Raw genomic sequence first — 17,195 nt, 5'->3', positions numbered from 1 at the left:
TTTTGCAAATTGTCATCCCCGAAAGGTGGCCGCTACCCCGGGGGGGGCAGCCGGGTGGCTCTCCCTTCCCCTTCTATCCCCTTCTAGCCCTGCTTGTGCCCCCCCCCCCCCCCCGGCAAAAAAAAAAAAAAAAAAAAAAAAAAAGGCGACGCTACATTGTAGCGCCTGGGTGCAGGAGTTTCTTCCCTTCCTCTCTCTAATTGAAATGATTTGATGCGGGAGGGGAGGATTTGCAGAAACCTCAGATGCGAAGACGCGGTAATTGAGAGCCCCGTGCCCACCTGTTTTGGGGGGCCCGGCTGCGGCGGCAGCACCTCCCCTGGCCCTGATTAGCCGCCCCAGCCCTCGCTATTCAGCCGAACCAATTTTCCCCCAGCGATTCAGGGCGCTCAATTCTCTTTCACTTGTAGCCACTATAGCGCTGCGTGGAACCTGGTTTTGTGTGTTTCTAATATAAAGGGGAGGATTATCCGGAGGGGGGGGGGGGGGGGGGGGAGTAGCAAAGGGTTTAGATTGAGCCTGGCCAGAGGTAAAGCAAGTAATGAAAAGGCCCATATATATATATATATATTATTTTTTTTTTTTCCGCCTCCCTAGCACGCCTAAGAAAGTTTGGAGGAATTCGGGGGTTTTGTGCAGCGCTGACAAAGCCGCGCCTCCTCTCCCCGCCGGGGCAGCTCGCTGGCGACTGTTTGCAGACAGGCTTTTTCACCTGCGAACCACAACACGCTCCAGAAAAAAACTTTGAAAGCGGCGGCCGCGCCGGGCTCCCGCCGGGTGATGGAGATCGCCCTGCCCCGGGGGGACACCCCGCATGGGTGTGTGTGTGTGTGGGGGCATCTCCACCTGGTGGAGCATCAGGTGTTGGCGGCCCCTAGCCCTGCCCGCTCCATCCTCCCCGCCTAGGGCTGATGGGTCAGCGTGCGAGGGAGGGGGGAAACCGTCCCGGTTTTGGGGGGACAGGGTGGGACGAAGCCGCGGGGAGCCGGGTGCACCGGCACCGGGCTGCGGGGGAGCCCGGCCGAGCCCCGGGGAGCCGGGCAGCGGGCAGGCGGCGGCTGGGCTCCGCGCTCCCGGGGCTCGCCGGCTTTAGCAAAGTATTTAATTAGCCTCCACAAACTTCTTTTCCTCGCCTGCAGATTATACTGAGTGGAGGGTTGGGAACTATTTTACACCTTGCCACTCACATGTTAATTAATCTCTATCTAACCCTAATTGCAGTTTATTCAAGCACCGCTCAACAGCTCACCCACACAATAAACACTGGGGCTGCTTTTATCCATATTACTCCCCGCTCACACGTTGAGTAATTAACTCCAGTACCAACTAATAGTGCAAACAAATATTTTCTGTAAACGAGATGATTTCGGGCGGGATAAAAGAGGGCTGCGGAGCCGGGGCCGGTAGCTCGCTGCCAGCTTCCCCGCGCAGCCCTCGTCCTCGCCGGGGTGTTTCCTCGGCCGGGTCTCGCCCTCCTTGGCCGAGGGGACGGCTCCGGCTCGCCGCTCCGCACCCTCCGCCCCGCTCGGGGCAGCCTCGGGGCTCCCGGGGGCGAGGGTGGCGGCGGGCACCCCGTGCGGCGGGGCCGGGGCCGCCTCCTTCCCGCGGCCCGGAGGAGCCCAGCAGAGTCCGAGCCCGGGTACCGGCTCCCGGGAGGCAGCGGCACGGCCCGGGAGCCGGGGTTACCGCACGCCTTATGCCTCGGCGCTGCGCGATCCCAGCTAAGACCCGGGCATGGGAGCTCAGTATTTTAATTGAAATCGCAGGTTTAGGCACAGCTGGAGGCTGTCTCTATCGATTCGACTTCTGCTGTTCCGGCAAGCGTATCACAAATGACTGACTTCGAGACAGCTGCCCCGGGCCCGCCGCCCTGCCCACCGCCCGGCCTTCGCCCGCTCTGAGCGGGGCCGGCGGCTCTGCGGGGTCGGGGCGGCCCAGCCCGGCTCCGGGGGGCAGGAGCGGCCGCACGTCGGGCGGGCTGCGGGCCCCGGCTCGGCACCGCGCTACCCCTCCCGTGCAGGCTGCTCTCCCGGGGGGCTTGAATCCTTCACCCCGCGGCGTTTGGAGGGGGGGAAATGGTTTGCGCACTTTTTTCCCTGAAAGGCCCACGCCGAAAAGCCTCTCGCAACGCAGACGCGATCGCTCTTAAGGTTATTTTTGCGCCGCTGCCTACCCCTCCAGAAAAAATGCCTGGGGGGCGGCCCGGGTGGGCCAGCCCGGTGCCCACCCAACGCCTGTTCTCACCAGCCCGACTAGTCCCCAGCGCGCCCGACGGCCCCTGCCCCAAATGCTGCCCCAGCCGCTGACATCGAAAGCCGGCGGGGGTTTCTCGTTCGCCCCCCGACAACCAGACCCACCCGGCGGAGGGCTCCCGGGGGTGCGTCCCACGGGGTCCCGGCCAGGGGCGAGCGCAGGGCCCCAGCCCCGGCCCGGCTTCCCGCGCCCGCCGGGCCGCCCCCGCCCGGGTAGTCGGCGCTGAGCATTTATGGTCCACTGGAAGATAACTTAGGATCCTCCTGGTTATTTAACTTGGCAGCTGCTTAAACTCCACAGTGGAAGCTGCCGAAAGTTATTAGCATTATGCTTCGATCTCTCTGAAATGGTGGCTTTGATTTCTATGCTGCTGCTTATATGTAATTTTTAAATTTTTTTTTTAATAGCAGAAGGTGATGGACGATCAGACGAGCCAGTAGTCTGGGGAATTGGGACAGGGCTGCCTGTGTGAACCGGGGCGGGGAAGCCTCTGGTGTGGCTCTGTGAGCAGTGCAAGGTGCGGCAGAGGGGCCCGGGGCTGGGGGGAGGCCCCCGGCCCCACCGGGCTGGGTTTAGGTCTGGCTCGGTGTAAGGGCAGCAATTACGGCCTCCAAGGGCAACCCAGGGATGGCCCCAGGGTGTTTGTCAGAGTTGGGTTTGTGGTGGTCAGACAGATGCTTTTTGGACAAATTAGTGAGCAACGAATGGGGAAATCGGGATCGCAAAGTTTGGGGCTGGGGTGAAGAGGGGGTCGTTACCCATCTGGCTGCTTCCCGTTACCCCTTTGACACCGTGGTACTGCGTATAACGGGAGCGGTACCAATGCCTCAGCCCCCACGGGCACTCCTTGTCCTGCAGAGCCTTCAGGGTCGGGGGGTGACCCTGCTGCTGTGTCACCCAGCGGAGGCTGCCACAGCTGCACGTGGGGCAGGGGAGTGCATGGTGCGGCCACCTTGGCTGGAGCAGAGGGGTTGGTTCCCTCCAGGCTGTTTTTTCAACCCCATCACTGAGTTATGCACACATTACTGTGTATATGTAGGTAGATAATTTTAATTTATTTAAGTTGGGGTTTTTTTTTTGGTTTTTTTTGGTTTTTTTTCATAATGCAACACTACCAGGGAGCGATGTTTTGGAGCACTGCACAGGTCCCAGAGCAAATGCAGTTAGTGGCCCTTTGGAAGCATAGTGGCCCAGAGTACTCACATGGCTGTACTGGTCAACTTCGTTAGTGATGGCAGGGGTAACAGCAGCATTTTTAACATAAGTCTAATTTTAAGAGCTGGTATCTGATTGCCATAGAGGCACTTTGTGCAGCTCCTGCCACGGTGCCCTGCCAGTTGCTCTGCCGTGGGGCTAGGTTTCAAAGTGGCTTATGTAATTCTAAAAATGGCAGCTCCTTACTTGCCACATCTCTTTCTGTCTACGCGGAGAGTCCTGCAGAGCTGCCAAACAGAAGCAATTGAATGAACTCTTTTCCCTGCTCATTCCTCCTTCCGCAGCTCGAAGAAAGTGAGCCAGAGCCTATTCTAGTTTGCCTGTCAACAGGAATGGTAACTAACGGCGTGATCCCAGCCAGGCTTTATGCCCCAAAAACACTGCCTGCCTGTAAGGAGTGGAGAGAGACATCATTGGTGGAATCTAGTTCCTGGTGTGAGACCCGTCTGGCCCAGGAGGCGGTTGAGGAGTTGGCAGAATGCACATCATGTCCAAAGTCAACCCGACTGGTAAGGCAAGCAAGAAATTGTTGAAGGGGTGAGCTGCTGTTCTCCGTCTTTATTGTCGGAAATAGTATTCCTCATGTTGCAGTAATGGAGCAATGCTGCATTTCATTGCTGAAAGCTGAGACTGAAAGATGTCCCTTCCTAATGTTTTGAAATGTTGTACTTTTTTGTTTTGAAAGAGTGGGAGCTTTTAAATTTTTCTGGTTTTGTGGTTTTTTTTCCCCTTATTTTCTATTTAGGAGAAAAGGTGGGAGGAAGTAGAGAAGGAGAATATAATGGGGGGATGGCCTTGTTCTCACTTTCCTACTGAGAACGTTTCAGAAAAAGGAGCAAAAAACAGTGAAAATGGGTAGAAGCCCACTTCAGTTTTGTGTTCCTATTCCTTCCCTTTTTTGCTTGAAAGAAGGATGGCCAAAAAAAATAAGTGGGACAAACTCCACGTGTTTTGAATTATTCTCCCCTTAATGAGGTAGAAAACCATCTCATTTTCAAAATTACTTGTTTTTTCAATGAAAAAAATTGAACAGAGTAAGAATCTTTCCAAAGCCAATCTTTCCACCACCTTTTTGCAGCTCATTCCTTACTCAGTGTTCACCAGTCTTTCTGGCTATGCCACATGTTACATTGGTTGGGATTTGTATCAGCCCTTGTTCGAACTGTTGTCGTGGATGTCCCCATCCGCTGCAGAGCAGGACTCCACGGGCTGCAAGGTACCGCGGTGACAGCGGATGGCACATGTGGGACTGGCTGGGGTGCAGCATCCCTGTCCCTGGTGGTGGCGGCTAAGTCAGAGGGAGCCTGGCAGGGCTCCCAGACGGGCTGGTGAAACTGATGCTGTGCCACTTGGGCACAAGTAAAGTGCTGATTTCACCCCAGAAGACATAATCTGGAAGAACTACTAAAAATCCCCCCAACAATCAGAGCCTGAACTAAAAATCCAGACCTTGTTATTGCAGGAAAAAACTTCAATGCACGACCCAAGTATTCCCTGAATGTTCAAGAACACCCACAAATTTATAAAAATAGCTGATAATTTATTTATTTGATTTAATTATGAGCCTAGCTTGTGATTTTGGGGTGGGGGCGGGGGTGGGGCTGGAGTTAGTGATGCTGAAAAACCAATTTAGAGAAAAGCCCAGGTGAGTCATCAGCTCTGAGGAGCAGGGGAGCTGCTTAGGCTCTTCCTCACATAACGCAGAGCGTTGCAGGACCCGCCAGGGGCTCTGACCCTGCTTGGGTGAGGAGATCCCCACCAGGGTAACCGTTTCTCCCTTGGGAGCTATAGGCCTTTGGCTGTGTGGTCCGTGGATGAGGCTGGTGACCCACGGCCAGGGCCAGTATGTGTTGGAGGGAGGGCTCATCTCTTCCTGCTTACACACCTGGGTTAACCAAGGGTAGATGTGTCACAGCGAGCATTAGCTGCCCCTTGGCTTGTCATCCTCCCCGTCCCCATTTGGCTGTGCTACTGGATGAGCCCCAGCACTGGTGAGCATGGCTATGGGACATGTTCTTGTCCCTTATGTGAGGGTGCAGGTGGGCTTGGAGGCTGTCGTGTGCTCTGCCTCTGATGTACATCACAAAACCAAACCTGCAATTGTTGCTGGTTTAGCTGGGTAGAAAAACCCCTTCCCTGTTACCAGTTCACCACCACGTTCACGTCAAGCCTTTGAGCTACTTCTCTCCTCCTTCCAGTGCATGCTTCTCCTCTCCAGCTGACAGCCTGGGACACCCCCCGAGATCAGCTGCTTGTGGAGCTCACTCTGCCGAAAGCAGTCCTAAACGGTGTGGCCTTTGTTCCCACCCAGCTGTCGTATCCTCCGGGATCTGCAACAAGTCCTCCTTTTACAGACCCCCATCTTGACAGTCCCCAATCTGATCTGACCACCTGGTTTGTTTTTGAATGGAGCACTTAAGTCATAACATTTCTGTTTATTTCAACAACTGTATTCCTTGCATAGGAAATGAGCCAAGATGGTCTAAGGAGGGGAGAGCGAAGTATGTCGTGGTTGTAATTGCTTTTGCTCTCTCAATATAAAATTTTACAGTATAATCAAAATCTTATTTTTGTACTACTGGACTCTGTTATTGACTTAATCTTCTTAAATGCTCCTATTATTCCAGTGATTTCATCGTTGCATGTTGATTTTAATCTTTTGATCTCCATATTAGCTACTGCCTGCAACTAATTTGTTGCTCAGTGTTTTTCTTTGTTTTGACCTGTGAGGCATTTTCCTCATGGCACACAACTCTGCTGGCAGATTGCATATAATCTCTGCACTTTTTTTCTCCCATATTTTGCATAGTTACAACAAATGCAGATTTACAACTTGAAATGGAATATGTATCTTTTAGAAAGGCTGAGGAAAATATCACTTCAGGTTTAGCTCAAGAGCCTAAACGTGCTTGTATAAAGGAAATACCACTGAATTCAGCTCACCGGAGGGAGGTGTCACGGGGGCTTTTTAGTCCAGCAAGTTCAGAATTGGTGGCAACTGCAATAATTGTAACTTATATTATATGCAGCCAGAGATCAAAGCATTGCTAGACCTAAGATGAAGAAGGCTGGGTTTTGCAAATGACTTCAGGGACTCTCCTAGCTGGACACAGTGGTGGCTCTGTTGAATTGTGACACCACGGAGCAGGTTTTTGAACAAACGGTGACACTGGTGGTAGCACAGAGTCGTGAACTTCATGAAGTGCAGAGGTTGAAACACGGCTCAGCTGTGTTTTGGTTGGCCATCAGACAACTGCTTTTTCCCTTGGTAGCTGATAGTTTAACCTGTGCTGATTTATCGAGTGCTCTGTTTGCTTTAGCTTTTTCTTTTAAAGCTTAAGATTTTTGCCTTAGGTTTGCTGTGACTTTTTAAAAAAGAACACAGTGTGAACATTGACGAAATCATCTTTGCTTTGCTGCGTGCCTGTTTATGCTTCTGAACACAAATTGTCTTCTAATATTTTTGACGTTTTGGTCACTAGAGAGGCAGAAAAGCAATTTCTAAGATGCCTATGGGCCGGCAGACGTGCATTACAGCAGAGGGGAAAGAATCTGTTAGTTGCTGAAATATAAAACAAATTGGATGAACAGCTGCTGACACTTGTCAGTCAAATAGTTGATAGCATTTTCAGTCTCCATGCCACATGCTTTAAGTAAGTCTGTCAAAAAAAGGATATTTTCGCTGGACTTCCCTGTAAATAGGAGAGAAGTTTTGGCCTGATCTATCATTTAAAATTTTGCTGGCAGAAGAAAGAAATTTTCTTCCTTCCCCAAAACTGATTGACATAACTGTACTGGCAGATTCTTCATCTAGGTGCAGTTGTACTGGCAGAAAGTCCTTTGACTGTTGGAGCTCGTTCCATCGCAGCAATGGGTTGAAGTGAAACCAGCAGCAGACCTTTGCATTTCTTGGCTGGGTTTGCCAGAGCGCTCCCAACCATCAGCAAGCCCTTTTAGATGCTGGACGAGGTGTAGCTTTTGCTCTGTAGGAGCCTGAGTCCTGTCCAAAGTGTAGTCTGCAGCCAGGAGGGCTTTAAACCCGGATTGAGGTTTTTTTAGAGAAAAACCAAACTGTTTCGGATTCAGCATTTCTGCAGGATTAACCCAAGGTGGCACTTCCCGCTCCTGGTACCGTGGTGCAGCAGCCGTACAGGACAGGATCGGGCTGCCAGCACCCAGGGAGCAATGTGCAGGGTTAAAGGCAGCGGGGATTAGGGTACTACATGCTCCTTTGCTCAGCTGCAGGCTCTGGAGCAGGAGGTTAAATCTTGCTTTGCAGCACTGCTCATATATGAGTTTTTTTCCCAGCTCACGCTGAAGTATAACTTGAAGCTCATCATTTGGGTCCAAGCTCCTTAAAAGAAGTTAGCTGGCTAATAATTCCCTGGTTTGAATGTGTGGTCAAGCCCAACGTATCCTCAGGTTTGTTGTGGAGTCTACGAGGTGCTTTATTGGGGTTTGAGGACACGCAAAAAGCTGTCACAGGCTATAGGGTTATTGCTAATGACAGAGAAACCCAGACGAGGGTGTCCATCACCGCCCTTTCAGGGAGGCACCGATGTGTGTTAGTGATGCACAGCCAAGGATCATCTCCTGAAGGCTGCGCCCACACTTTCATTCAAAAAACTGAGCAGGGCTCACTATTTTGAAAGGTGGCAGGTGGAAGTGGGCTGTGTTTTTACCCAATAAGTATTTCATGTTAAAAAAAAAAAAAAAAGAGGGAGCCATTTCTAGAGCAGAATCAAGCTGTTTCTCCAGCTCTGCTCTGCCTGACTGGGAGCAGAGCTACAAATTTGGGTCTTCTTCAGTGCTCTTTGCTACCAACCTGGTGATCACCCCAGGTAGGGTTTTCCCAGTGCCTCCTCTGTGACCTGTTGCCCTTCATATAAATGTTTGGGGCAGCTGAGGGAGAGTGTGAAGAGGGCATGAGCACACATGTGCCTCAGTACGTGTATGGGTCTCAAGTGGATCTCAGCCACCCAGAAAGAAGGGACGAGGTAAGGCTTGCAGTCTGTTTATTGCTTTGTGCCTTGTGAGACTTGTTTTGTCAGGCAAGTCCTTTGTGGCCCTCAGGGTGTGACTGAAGGCTCCACGCAGAGCATCAACGTATGGATGGTTTTTGTATGCATCCCAGTGATGGACCTGCAGAGGCACCTGAACTGGTTTAGTTAGACCCAATATGACTCTCAACTTCTACCTCTGTTCCTCTGGGGACTGAGGACCGAGCAGTTGCACAGCTGGAGTGTGGGTAAGAAGGGGGAAGAGTGGCCTGTGTCAGTGCACAAAGCCACATTCCTGCCCAGATCCTCAGAGGTGGCTTTTCTTGGCAATACTTCCCTCTACCAGTGTCACGGAGCAAGACAGAACCCAAGAAGCGATCTGCTGGCCTACAGTCGGGGTTCAAAGCTTGTCTATCCTAGTGGATCAGATGGTTTGTCAACATGTAAATGGTGCTAAATGTGCACGCCTACCACCCACTCCTAAAGACCCTGCTTTTGTCCCTGTTCCAAAGGGGATGGTGGACACAGGTCACCACAGGTAGGTGGATGTTGAATGTGTAGGGTATGGCCATCCAGATGAGGCTGCAGAGCCAGGTGCTAAATTCTGCCACAGTGGGAAGGGACCCAAAAATCCAGCATTGCAGGTGAGTGTGCTCCAGGCTCAATAATTATCCCAGCCCCATTTGGGACTCAATAACCACTTCACAGGCTGTTCCAGAGTTCCCTGCTGCCTCCCACGTGTCCAGGGAGTCTCATGGCTCTTGGGCACTGGAAGATGGTTTAGTTTAAAAGTTCTTTATGTCAGAAAGGTTCAGCCAGGCAGGATGTTTTTCCAACGTTTGGCCATCTTGCGTTTGTGGGTGCTGAACATTTGTCCTCCTTCCTCAGGGTGGCAAGAGGTTGCTGTGCTCGGGAGTGAAGGACATCAACTCTTCTGCTCCTCTCTGAAATGACTGAACCCTGGGCTAACAGAAGTAATTTCTGGTTTGAATTGGCTGGTGGGATGGAGTGACTGCAAAACCTCTCAGAAAACCCCTGGTGGCAGGTAAGTGTTGGGCAAGGCTGATGACCATGTAACAACAGGGCTGTACCAGAGGGGACCATCAATGAGATGTCCAGAGGCAAATCATAGGATGTAGCGTGCAGATAGCAGTGGAAGCTGTGGAGGTGACAGCAGAAATGCCCTTGTACCTGGGGAACAGACCGTGTGGTCCCATCCTGACCTTGGGGAGTAAATGAGAAAACCATCTTCTTAATTAATAAACTGTAAAAACACCCATGAGAAAAGAAAATGCCTTTATTCTGAGAGGTGGGGGCTCTTACATCTCAGCTTGTATTTTTTTTTTTTTTTCTAAGGCAGACATAAAAAGACTCCATAATTTATTCTTAGGACATCTGAATAGTTATTTATTGAGAAGCCACAGTTCTCACACTTTTACAACTGTCGGCTTGTATAAGGCAAAAAAAGCAAGATGGATCACTATTTTACACAGAAAGTAAAAGCTCTGGAGGAGGGACTGATGGACATGCAGTTACTGGTCAAAATGCAATGTACATGACATATATAAAAACCATTGTGAAACAGAGGAATTGTAAATTAAGGTTACAATCTACTGAAATAAATATTCAATATATTATTATAAACACATTTGTATAGTCTAAGATTGTAATTAAAGTTGTCTTTGTACATACACTGTTATTTGAAATTTAAACAAAAATGTAACATTTAGAGGAGCAAACGTCAACATAAAACAACTGCTTTGGACTTGTAATGTGGCATGATATATCCATAATGATAGGATTAATCTGGTGTGGCAATTAGAATGACTAATCCTTTGGGATGTAGCCTCTATGGAGTTAACTGCATATTGAAGGGAAGAGCCTGGTACATTAACAAGGATGCAGAATGATTCAAACGGCTGTCTGGGTTTGTTTGTTTTCTGGTTTTTAAATGAACAGAGAGAACAAAAAATCATTTGTAATTGCCTTGTTCTTCTTTTAAAAACAAAGCTGATTTTTTATTAATTTTAAGCAGTTGGCATCCACAGAAGAGAAACAAAGAAATGAAAGGACTCGATTCACTCATCTTCACAACAATTTACCATCAATGTATATACAGTACATTAATGAAGCATTGTTTAAACTTTAATTATAACAGGGACACACCTAGCATGTTTTCTATGTAGTTTCTCCATTAACAGTATTAAACAATGGTGCTCCATATTGCTTATGAACAAATAGTTATGAAATTAGGAAACCGATGAATCAAAGAGAGGTGCTAATCTTATTACCACACAGCTAACATGGCATTTGTATTGGTAAACTTCTCATGGGCATTTAGAGCTGACATAAAAATTCCTAATGTGGCTAACTGAGTTACAGACGAGGTACATGCACGGATACCAGGCAACCCCGGCCGGTCCTCCGGGCCAGCTTCCCTAGTCATCCTCTTCATCTTCTTCATCGCTGTCCTTCATGGTGATCCCCTGGAGCCCTCCGCCTTCGCTGACTGACGCCGTGGCCTCCTCTACCGTCAGCCGGTTCCGGATGGTCTCGTAGGTTTTGTTGTTTAAGGTGGAATCCAGCACGCCTTGCAATCGGAAATCCCGGTACGTTTTCTAAAGCGGGGAGAGGCACGGAAGAAGGAGGAGACAGCACAGAGGTCAGGGCAGCACCGGCTCCCAGCTTCGCTGCCGGAGTCAGCCTGTGCCCCTGCGCCCGGGGCTTGGGGACACCAATGGAAGAGGCTGGGGTGCCAGGGAAATCCCAGCCCTGGGGGCATTTTGCATCAACCTGGGCAGCTCAGAGCGGGTGTGGGGGGTGTCCCTATGGGCCACTGCTGTGGCAGAGGTCCCTTTAGGGTGCCTGGGGCAACAGACAGCTCTGCCCTTGCAGGGTGGCCGGCTGTGTGGCTGCATGCAGGCTCCAAAGCAGGCATGTACTGCGGGCTGCTGAGGGGAGCCTTGCATATGGCAGCTTGGGGTCTAAAAAGGCATCAAAGCAACGGATGAGGGCTCTGCTCCAACTAACTTCCCTGGCTCCTGAATGCATTCAGCTGGCCTGTAATGTCAGATATTTTTCTTCACGCAGCAGAACGCTTATCGGCCGTAACCGCAGACGTGATTACACGTTCCCGGAATGCTCCATATTAAACCATCCTACCTACAGTATTGGGATTAAACAAACTAAGTCCAGGATAGCAGAGAAAATTGTTGATGTATAAACGTAAGCACACAGCATGTGTTTCTTAAATCTCTCTTTCTTCACCTAATCCTGAAGCTGGAGTTGTATTTCCCTGCTTAGCTATATTTCCCTTGTTATTATGATTAATATCTCTCATTTGAATTTATGTTTAAAAACTTCTCAGCTCTGTGAGATAAAACTCTGGCCTCATAGTTCATTTAATTCTGCTCTGTGGAAACTATTTACTGTTCTGCTATTTCAGAAAGTCCTTGGATTTGTTGTAGCTGCTTCTGATTGTAATATTGGTATAAATAAAGCACAAGGAAGAAAGCTTTCCTCAGCTAGCTGACAAGTAGAAATAATTTGTCTGTGCCTGTTGTTTTCAGTTATGAAAAGCACATTTAATACATTTCAGTTTTAATTTATTCATGCCTTCAATGTGTTCACTGCACTCAAGACCATAAACATTATAAAATACTAGACCAAAAAGCATTAGATAGAACCTAAAATGATCAAAAATATATTTACCCCCTTCTGTGATCTTATTATTTCATGTAAACCACTGTGATTTCACACTGAAATAATTATCATTAGTCCAAGGCACATGCACACACACACATATACACATACACGTGCACTCAAGGAAAAAAATGTTACTTTCAGGGTATGTTATCTCACCTTTGTGATCTCTTAGAGTTGATTATACACACCCATTGTAAAAGAAACAACTTCAATTAACTAGGAGAACAATTCTCATTTGCATTCTGACAACAATCGCAAGCCATAGCTGGGCTTAAATGATCCTAGTAAAACAGCATTAAAAACTTCTGGTTTGATTTAACCCCTTTTAACAGCGGGGTTCATTGGTGTGATCAACACGTTTGTCCACAAAAAGGCTAATTTTGCTGCGGTCGCTGTACAGGGAGGGCCAAATAGCACCGGAGTTTCCCTTGTTTCAGCCAAGTAGTTACTTTGTGTTCTTATTTGCACACCGGTATTTTGCATCTATAAGCATTTCAAGTTCCCGTGTATCCTTCACTACAAGTCATGCACACAAGTGTCTTAACTTTTAAGAATTTGAATGAATGGCTTCGTTTATTTTCCTAAGACAAACGTAGTGACAGTTTGCCCTGAGAGAACGCGCCACGCACATGCAGGCACACACACACGCTCCTTCTGACCGCAAGATGGTATTGAGAACACGTTGGCTGATTACCTTTACTATCCTAATGAGAGTTTTCAGTTGGTAAATGTGAAGTTGCAGGTCCATGCGGTCTGTCAGCCAGGTGCAGACAACATTCATCGAGCTGGTGTACCATTGCTGCAAGAGAGACAGGACTTCTCCAGCACCCACATCAGGGCTGTGTGCTGTGCCCTGAATAACGCGGGCTGCCCCCAGCACCCAGTTAGCACCAGCCTCTCCCACTAGCCAGCCTGTTCATGGGACATGACAGGCTCAGAGGGGGAGACAAGCACCCTCTTCTACACAGAATTTCCATGCATGAGCTTTTAAATTCTAATAATAACAACAACAAACTTATCAGGAGGGGTAATGGCCGCCAGCAACACCCCAAGGTTTTTGTAATCTGCTTTTGCCATTGATGGACCTTGCCAGCAGCTGTGTGCATTTGCCCCAGTCTGTTTTTTAACCCCTTCCCTGCCCCCAGTGAGCGCACAGTCCTGCCTTTAAGCGTGTCGGACCCACACTCAAGCTACTTACCATCTTGAAATTCAACCATAAACAGCCATGGGGTGAGTCTGGTTCCCTGATGGCGAGCGGAGGGGAGGCTCATATGGGGCAAAGTTTGGCTGCGGGTAAGGAGGCTGGTGTAAGCACCTACAGGCACCTGCCTGGGCTGTGCAGAAAAAGCTTTGTTTTCACCCTCACAATTATGAAAGATGGAAAAGCAGCAAAGAAATGAGTTTCTTTCAAGCTGCTGAACTCACAGGGCCCCTCCAGGGGCTGAAATTTTACTGCTTGTCTGTGAAAAAAGGCTTGCAGCTGTGTGGCAGCAGCCTGCCAGCTCTGCAGCGCAGGAAGTCTCCGGTGGGCTGTGGATCAGCGCCCTGCTCACGCAGGGCTGACATTGCACGTCTGACGCCACACAGATGAGCAGTGAGCCCTCAAGAGAAGGAAAAGCAGGGGCTCTGGCGGGGGGAGGAATCACAGAACCTCCCCAAGGCGCTCGACACAACGGTTGATTACGAAGTGGTCTGCATACAGAAACCCATCGCGCCTCTGTATGCACAGTCACACCCTTCTCTCGCCATCTCTCCTTCCACTCACACAGATAAAACCGTGTACCAGTGGCAATTAATCTAGAACCAGTTAAAGATTAACAAAAACCCCACAGGACCCGTTTATAAAAATCCTGATCGAGTGCCATCCAGGCTAGTCTGAGCTGCAGCTGCCTCCCAGCTAGCCTAAAGCCTCACGCCAGCCTAACACAGGTATCGCTGCCTCCCCTCGCTGCACCTTCGGGGGGTCTCTGCTGCAGGAACGTGCCCCCTTCCCTCTAGCTGCTGAAGCTGCTGGTGCAGCAGGTGAACGGAGACAACGGAATATTCTGTAATCACAGACCTGAGGCTGGTGACTCGTTACCCTCCACTGTTCCCCGCCGGCTGAGGGGCCGGTGCCTGGCTGTGAGCAGAGCGCGGGTGGAACTGCTGCGCGTGCGGCTCCGACACCATCAGCTGTCACTGGCTTAGCTGGTGGCATCGGGGCCAGCAGACACTGCTGTCCCCGAGCACCTACCAGCTAGCACTGCCTCACCAAAGCAAACAAATGAGTGCGAGCTAAAGCAGCCCAGCATCACAAAACATGGGAGCAACAACATTACTGAGCCGTATGGTAATGCATCTGGGAGCTGCCACCTTCCACCAGGTGCAAGTTGCCACCTTGCACCAGACAGCAGAGGTTAGCGATGCTGCATGGGGAAGGGCTTTTCCCTCCCACTTCAATAGATGTTCCTGTACACCTGTTTCTACACCACGTCTTCTAAAGAAATGGAGGAAAAAAAAGACATGGAAGACTCACCAAAGAAATGGCACGTGGTGATCTTTTGCTTGATGCTTCCACCTTGTGCAACTTGTGTGGCAGAGATTCCTGCTGGGCCTTCATCTCCAGGATGGAGACTTGGCAAGAGCTAAGAGCTCGAATGAAACTGAGACAGGCAAGCAGGAGCTCCCTCCGTAACAGCAGTCAAGCTCAGATACTGTTAGCTGCCACTTGAGGTCCTGATGTCAGACTGGGGTTGAGTTGTGCGTGAAGCACCCTGGCTAGCTGCTGTAGGCTTGACCAGGATAGGAGACATGAAGGTCTAGGGGGTCTTCATACCTTCCAGTCCCTCAGACTAGTCTGAGAGGTCAGAGCATCCCTGGATATCCCTGGAGAGCCCCAGGTGCCTGTGGGTGCTGGGACAAGGACCCAGGACAGCCAGCTGGCAGGAGGGTGGAGGGGTGGCACAAAGTGACTGCCATCGCTGGGGGATCTGCCTGGGTTCCCTTGTAATGCAGAGGGCCCACACAGGCAAAACAGAGCAAAATCGTCAATGTTTATGTTACTTCCTGCAATCAGCATGCTTAAATGAGTCATGCTCGTGGGTGACATTAGCTGTGACCCAGGGCTGTGCTGGCACACGGATGCCCGGGTCACCCAAACGCCTCCTTCCATCACCTCTTTAAATCAAAACCCACAGAGGAACGAAGCAACCGTATGTTACACATGCACGCCCTCTCCTTCCCACTGCTGCCTCTCGTCTTCCACAAAACGATCTGCCGGGTGTTTATGTCACCTCTAAATGAGATGAGAAGTCTCTGGCGGAGGCAGGTCCTGCCGCTCCTGCTTGTCCCGTGCCACGCACACCTACACGGCTGCATGGATCTGAAACAGAAGTGCTAACCTCTGCCCCGAGCTTAGCGGCAGGGTGACTTATCTGCTACGAGACCTTCACATTAAGCAAAACGAAACATTTTTCTGTATTTCTGCTAGGCACGCCAACATGCTAGATTCTGGGGAGATGCAAACTCCTTCGAGCTGAGTCCGAATCGTTCCCCTCTCCTCTTGAGCACTGGCTGACAAGGGCTCAGCCAGGCGTATTGCTCAGCTGCATGAAAGGAGCTCTCTTTCTCAAAGCTAAGTTACTCCAAAGACTTTCTGCTTTATGAGAAAAAGACAAAGTCTAATTCATTGATCTTGATACACAAAACCGTCACGTCACTTCATAGAGCACACACCAACTGCTGAATTTAAGCCCTGCATATTCATAAAAATAAGTTAGCCCATAAATTAAATGTTCCCTTTAGCTATCACTAGTGTTGATGTGCTATAAGACGCACAAGCCCTCTGATTCATGACTAACCTACCAAAGAAGATAACATTTGCATATGATTATATTATTAAAAAAACAACAACAAAGCCAAATGCTCCGAAATGGAAACGTGATCATTTCAGACAAAAGAACGCAGTCTGGTCCTGCTAGGACACCAACCGCCTCGGTCCCCCCGGCTGGGTCTGCAACTCCCTGTAGGGCAGCGGGGTGCATGCTGGGGATACAGGGCTCCCCGGGGCTCCAGCAGCTTGTCCCCAAACCCAAGGTGCAGAGGGCACAGCCCAAATACTGAACTTCAGGACCCTGCCATGGGGCTGCAACACATTTCAGGCACATTTCTGGAGCCCCCGTGCCAGCGAAGCTGTGGCATGGGCACACCGAAGTAACTAGCACAAATAGATTTTCTGAAAACTCCTCACACCTGGTTGTAAAGTATGAGTAGAGCTCACTGATGCTCCCAGGCCCACAGACCTCAACTCCACATATAACTGCACACACACATTACTGATGCTAGCTGGCACCCCTGCCCATCGCTCAGAGGACAATTTACACCCAGCCTAGGGGCACAGGGTGAGGAATGGCTGTGGAGGGTAGATCCTGGGGGATGCCACACATCCACTTGGACGTCAGCAGGGAAGGGCCCGGGGTTCCCGCAGAGGCATGCCGCAGCCCCTGCTGCCTGCTGTGCGCTGTGACCTGGCTACCAGCAGACGAAATGCAAACAGATGCTCTTCGGGTGCGATCAGAGCCCAGCAACAGCAAGGAGGTACCGTATTTGCACAGCCAGGAATTTAATCCCTCTTTCAGGTTAGTTTTCCTGTTCCCCTTCTGCCTTTCGTAGTGACCCCCATTGCTGGGTGCCAGCCTGGGTTGATGAGGTGGGCCACGGGCTGGCTGGGATGCTCCTGGACAGGCATTAGAGGACTTGAAGCACACCAAGGGGTGGGCTTCCACAGCTGCCCATCCAACACTCCAACCAGCTCAAGCAATAAGCTTCCTTGAACTGTGCCCCCCTCCCCGCCTTTTTTTTTTTTTTGAATGCAAAAGCATGATCAATAAGTTGCTGAAATAGCAAGTTTGTCTCTGAATACATAAATCACAAAAATTGATATGAATAAATCTGCAAGTAACACACTGAGTGTGGCACATTTTATCAAAAAAAAAAAAAAAAGCCCTGTGCTGGGTTCCTGTGCTTTCCGGGAGGTGGTGTCAT

At 50.0% G+C, this 17,195-nt stretch overlaps 2 protein-coding genes across 21 annotated transcripts in view; one reads left to right on the top strand and one right to left on the bottom strand.

The window, feature by feature from the left end:
• CEP15 (centrosomal protein 15) overlaps positions 1–9,728 on the top strand; it is a 34,396-nt gene extending 24,668 nt beyond the window's left edge. For 3 of the 5 annotated variants that reach the window (XM_055804365.1, XM_055804367.1, XM_055804366.1), the window contains exons 5-6: positions 3,753–3,977; positions 9,357–9,728. In XM_055804365.1, coding sequence (XP_055660340.1) covers positions 3,753–3,977; positions 9,357–9,416 — 285 coding nt within the window. In that variant the 3' untranslated portion in view covers positions 9,417–9,728. The remainder of the gene's footprint in view (positions 1–3,752; positions 3,978–9,356) is intronic. The other 2 variants (XM_055804368.1, XM_055804364.1) reach the window with 1 other exon arrangement.
• Positions 9,729–9,747: 19 nt separating this feature from the next.
• The window catches only part of CADPS (calcium dependent secretion activator), a 220,801-nt gene continuing 213,353 nt past the window's right edge, over positions 9,748–17,195 (bottom strand). For all 16 annotated transcript variants that reach the window (XM_055804351.1, XM_055804350.1, XM_055804353.1 and 13 more), the window contains 2 exons: positions 12,868–12,972; positions 9,748–11,086 (listed from right to left, as the gene is read on the bottom strand). In XM_055804351.1, the coding sequence (XP_055660326.1) occupies positions 10,907–11,086; positions 12,868–12,972 (285 nt within the window). In that variant the 3' untranslated portion in view covers positions 9,748–10,906. The remainder of the gene's footprint in view (positions 11,087–12,867; positions 12,973–17,195) is intronic.

This window comes from Falco peregrinus, chromosome 5 (genome assembly GCF_023634155.1).
Source record: "Falco peregrinus isolate bFalPer1 chromosome 5, bFalPer1.pri, whole genome shotgun sequence".
Classification (NCBI taxonomy): Eukaryota; Metazoa; Chordata; class Aves; order Falconiformes; family Falconidae; genus Falco; species Falco peregrinus.
This window is presented reverse-complemented; position numbering and strand designations above follow the sequence as displayed.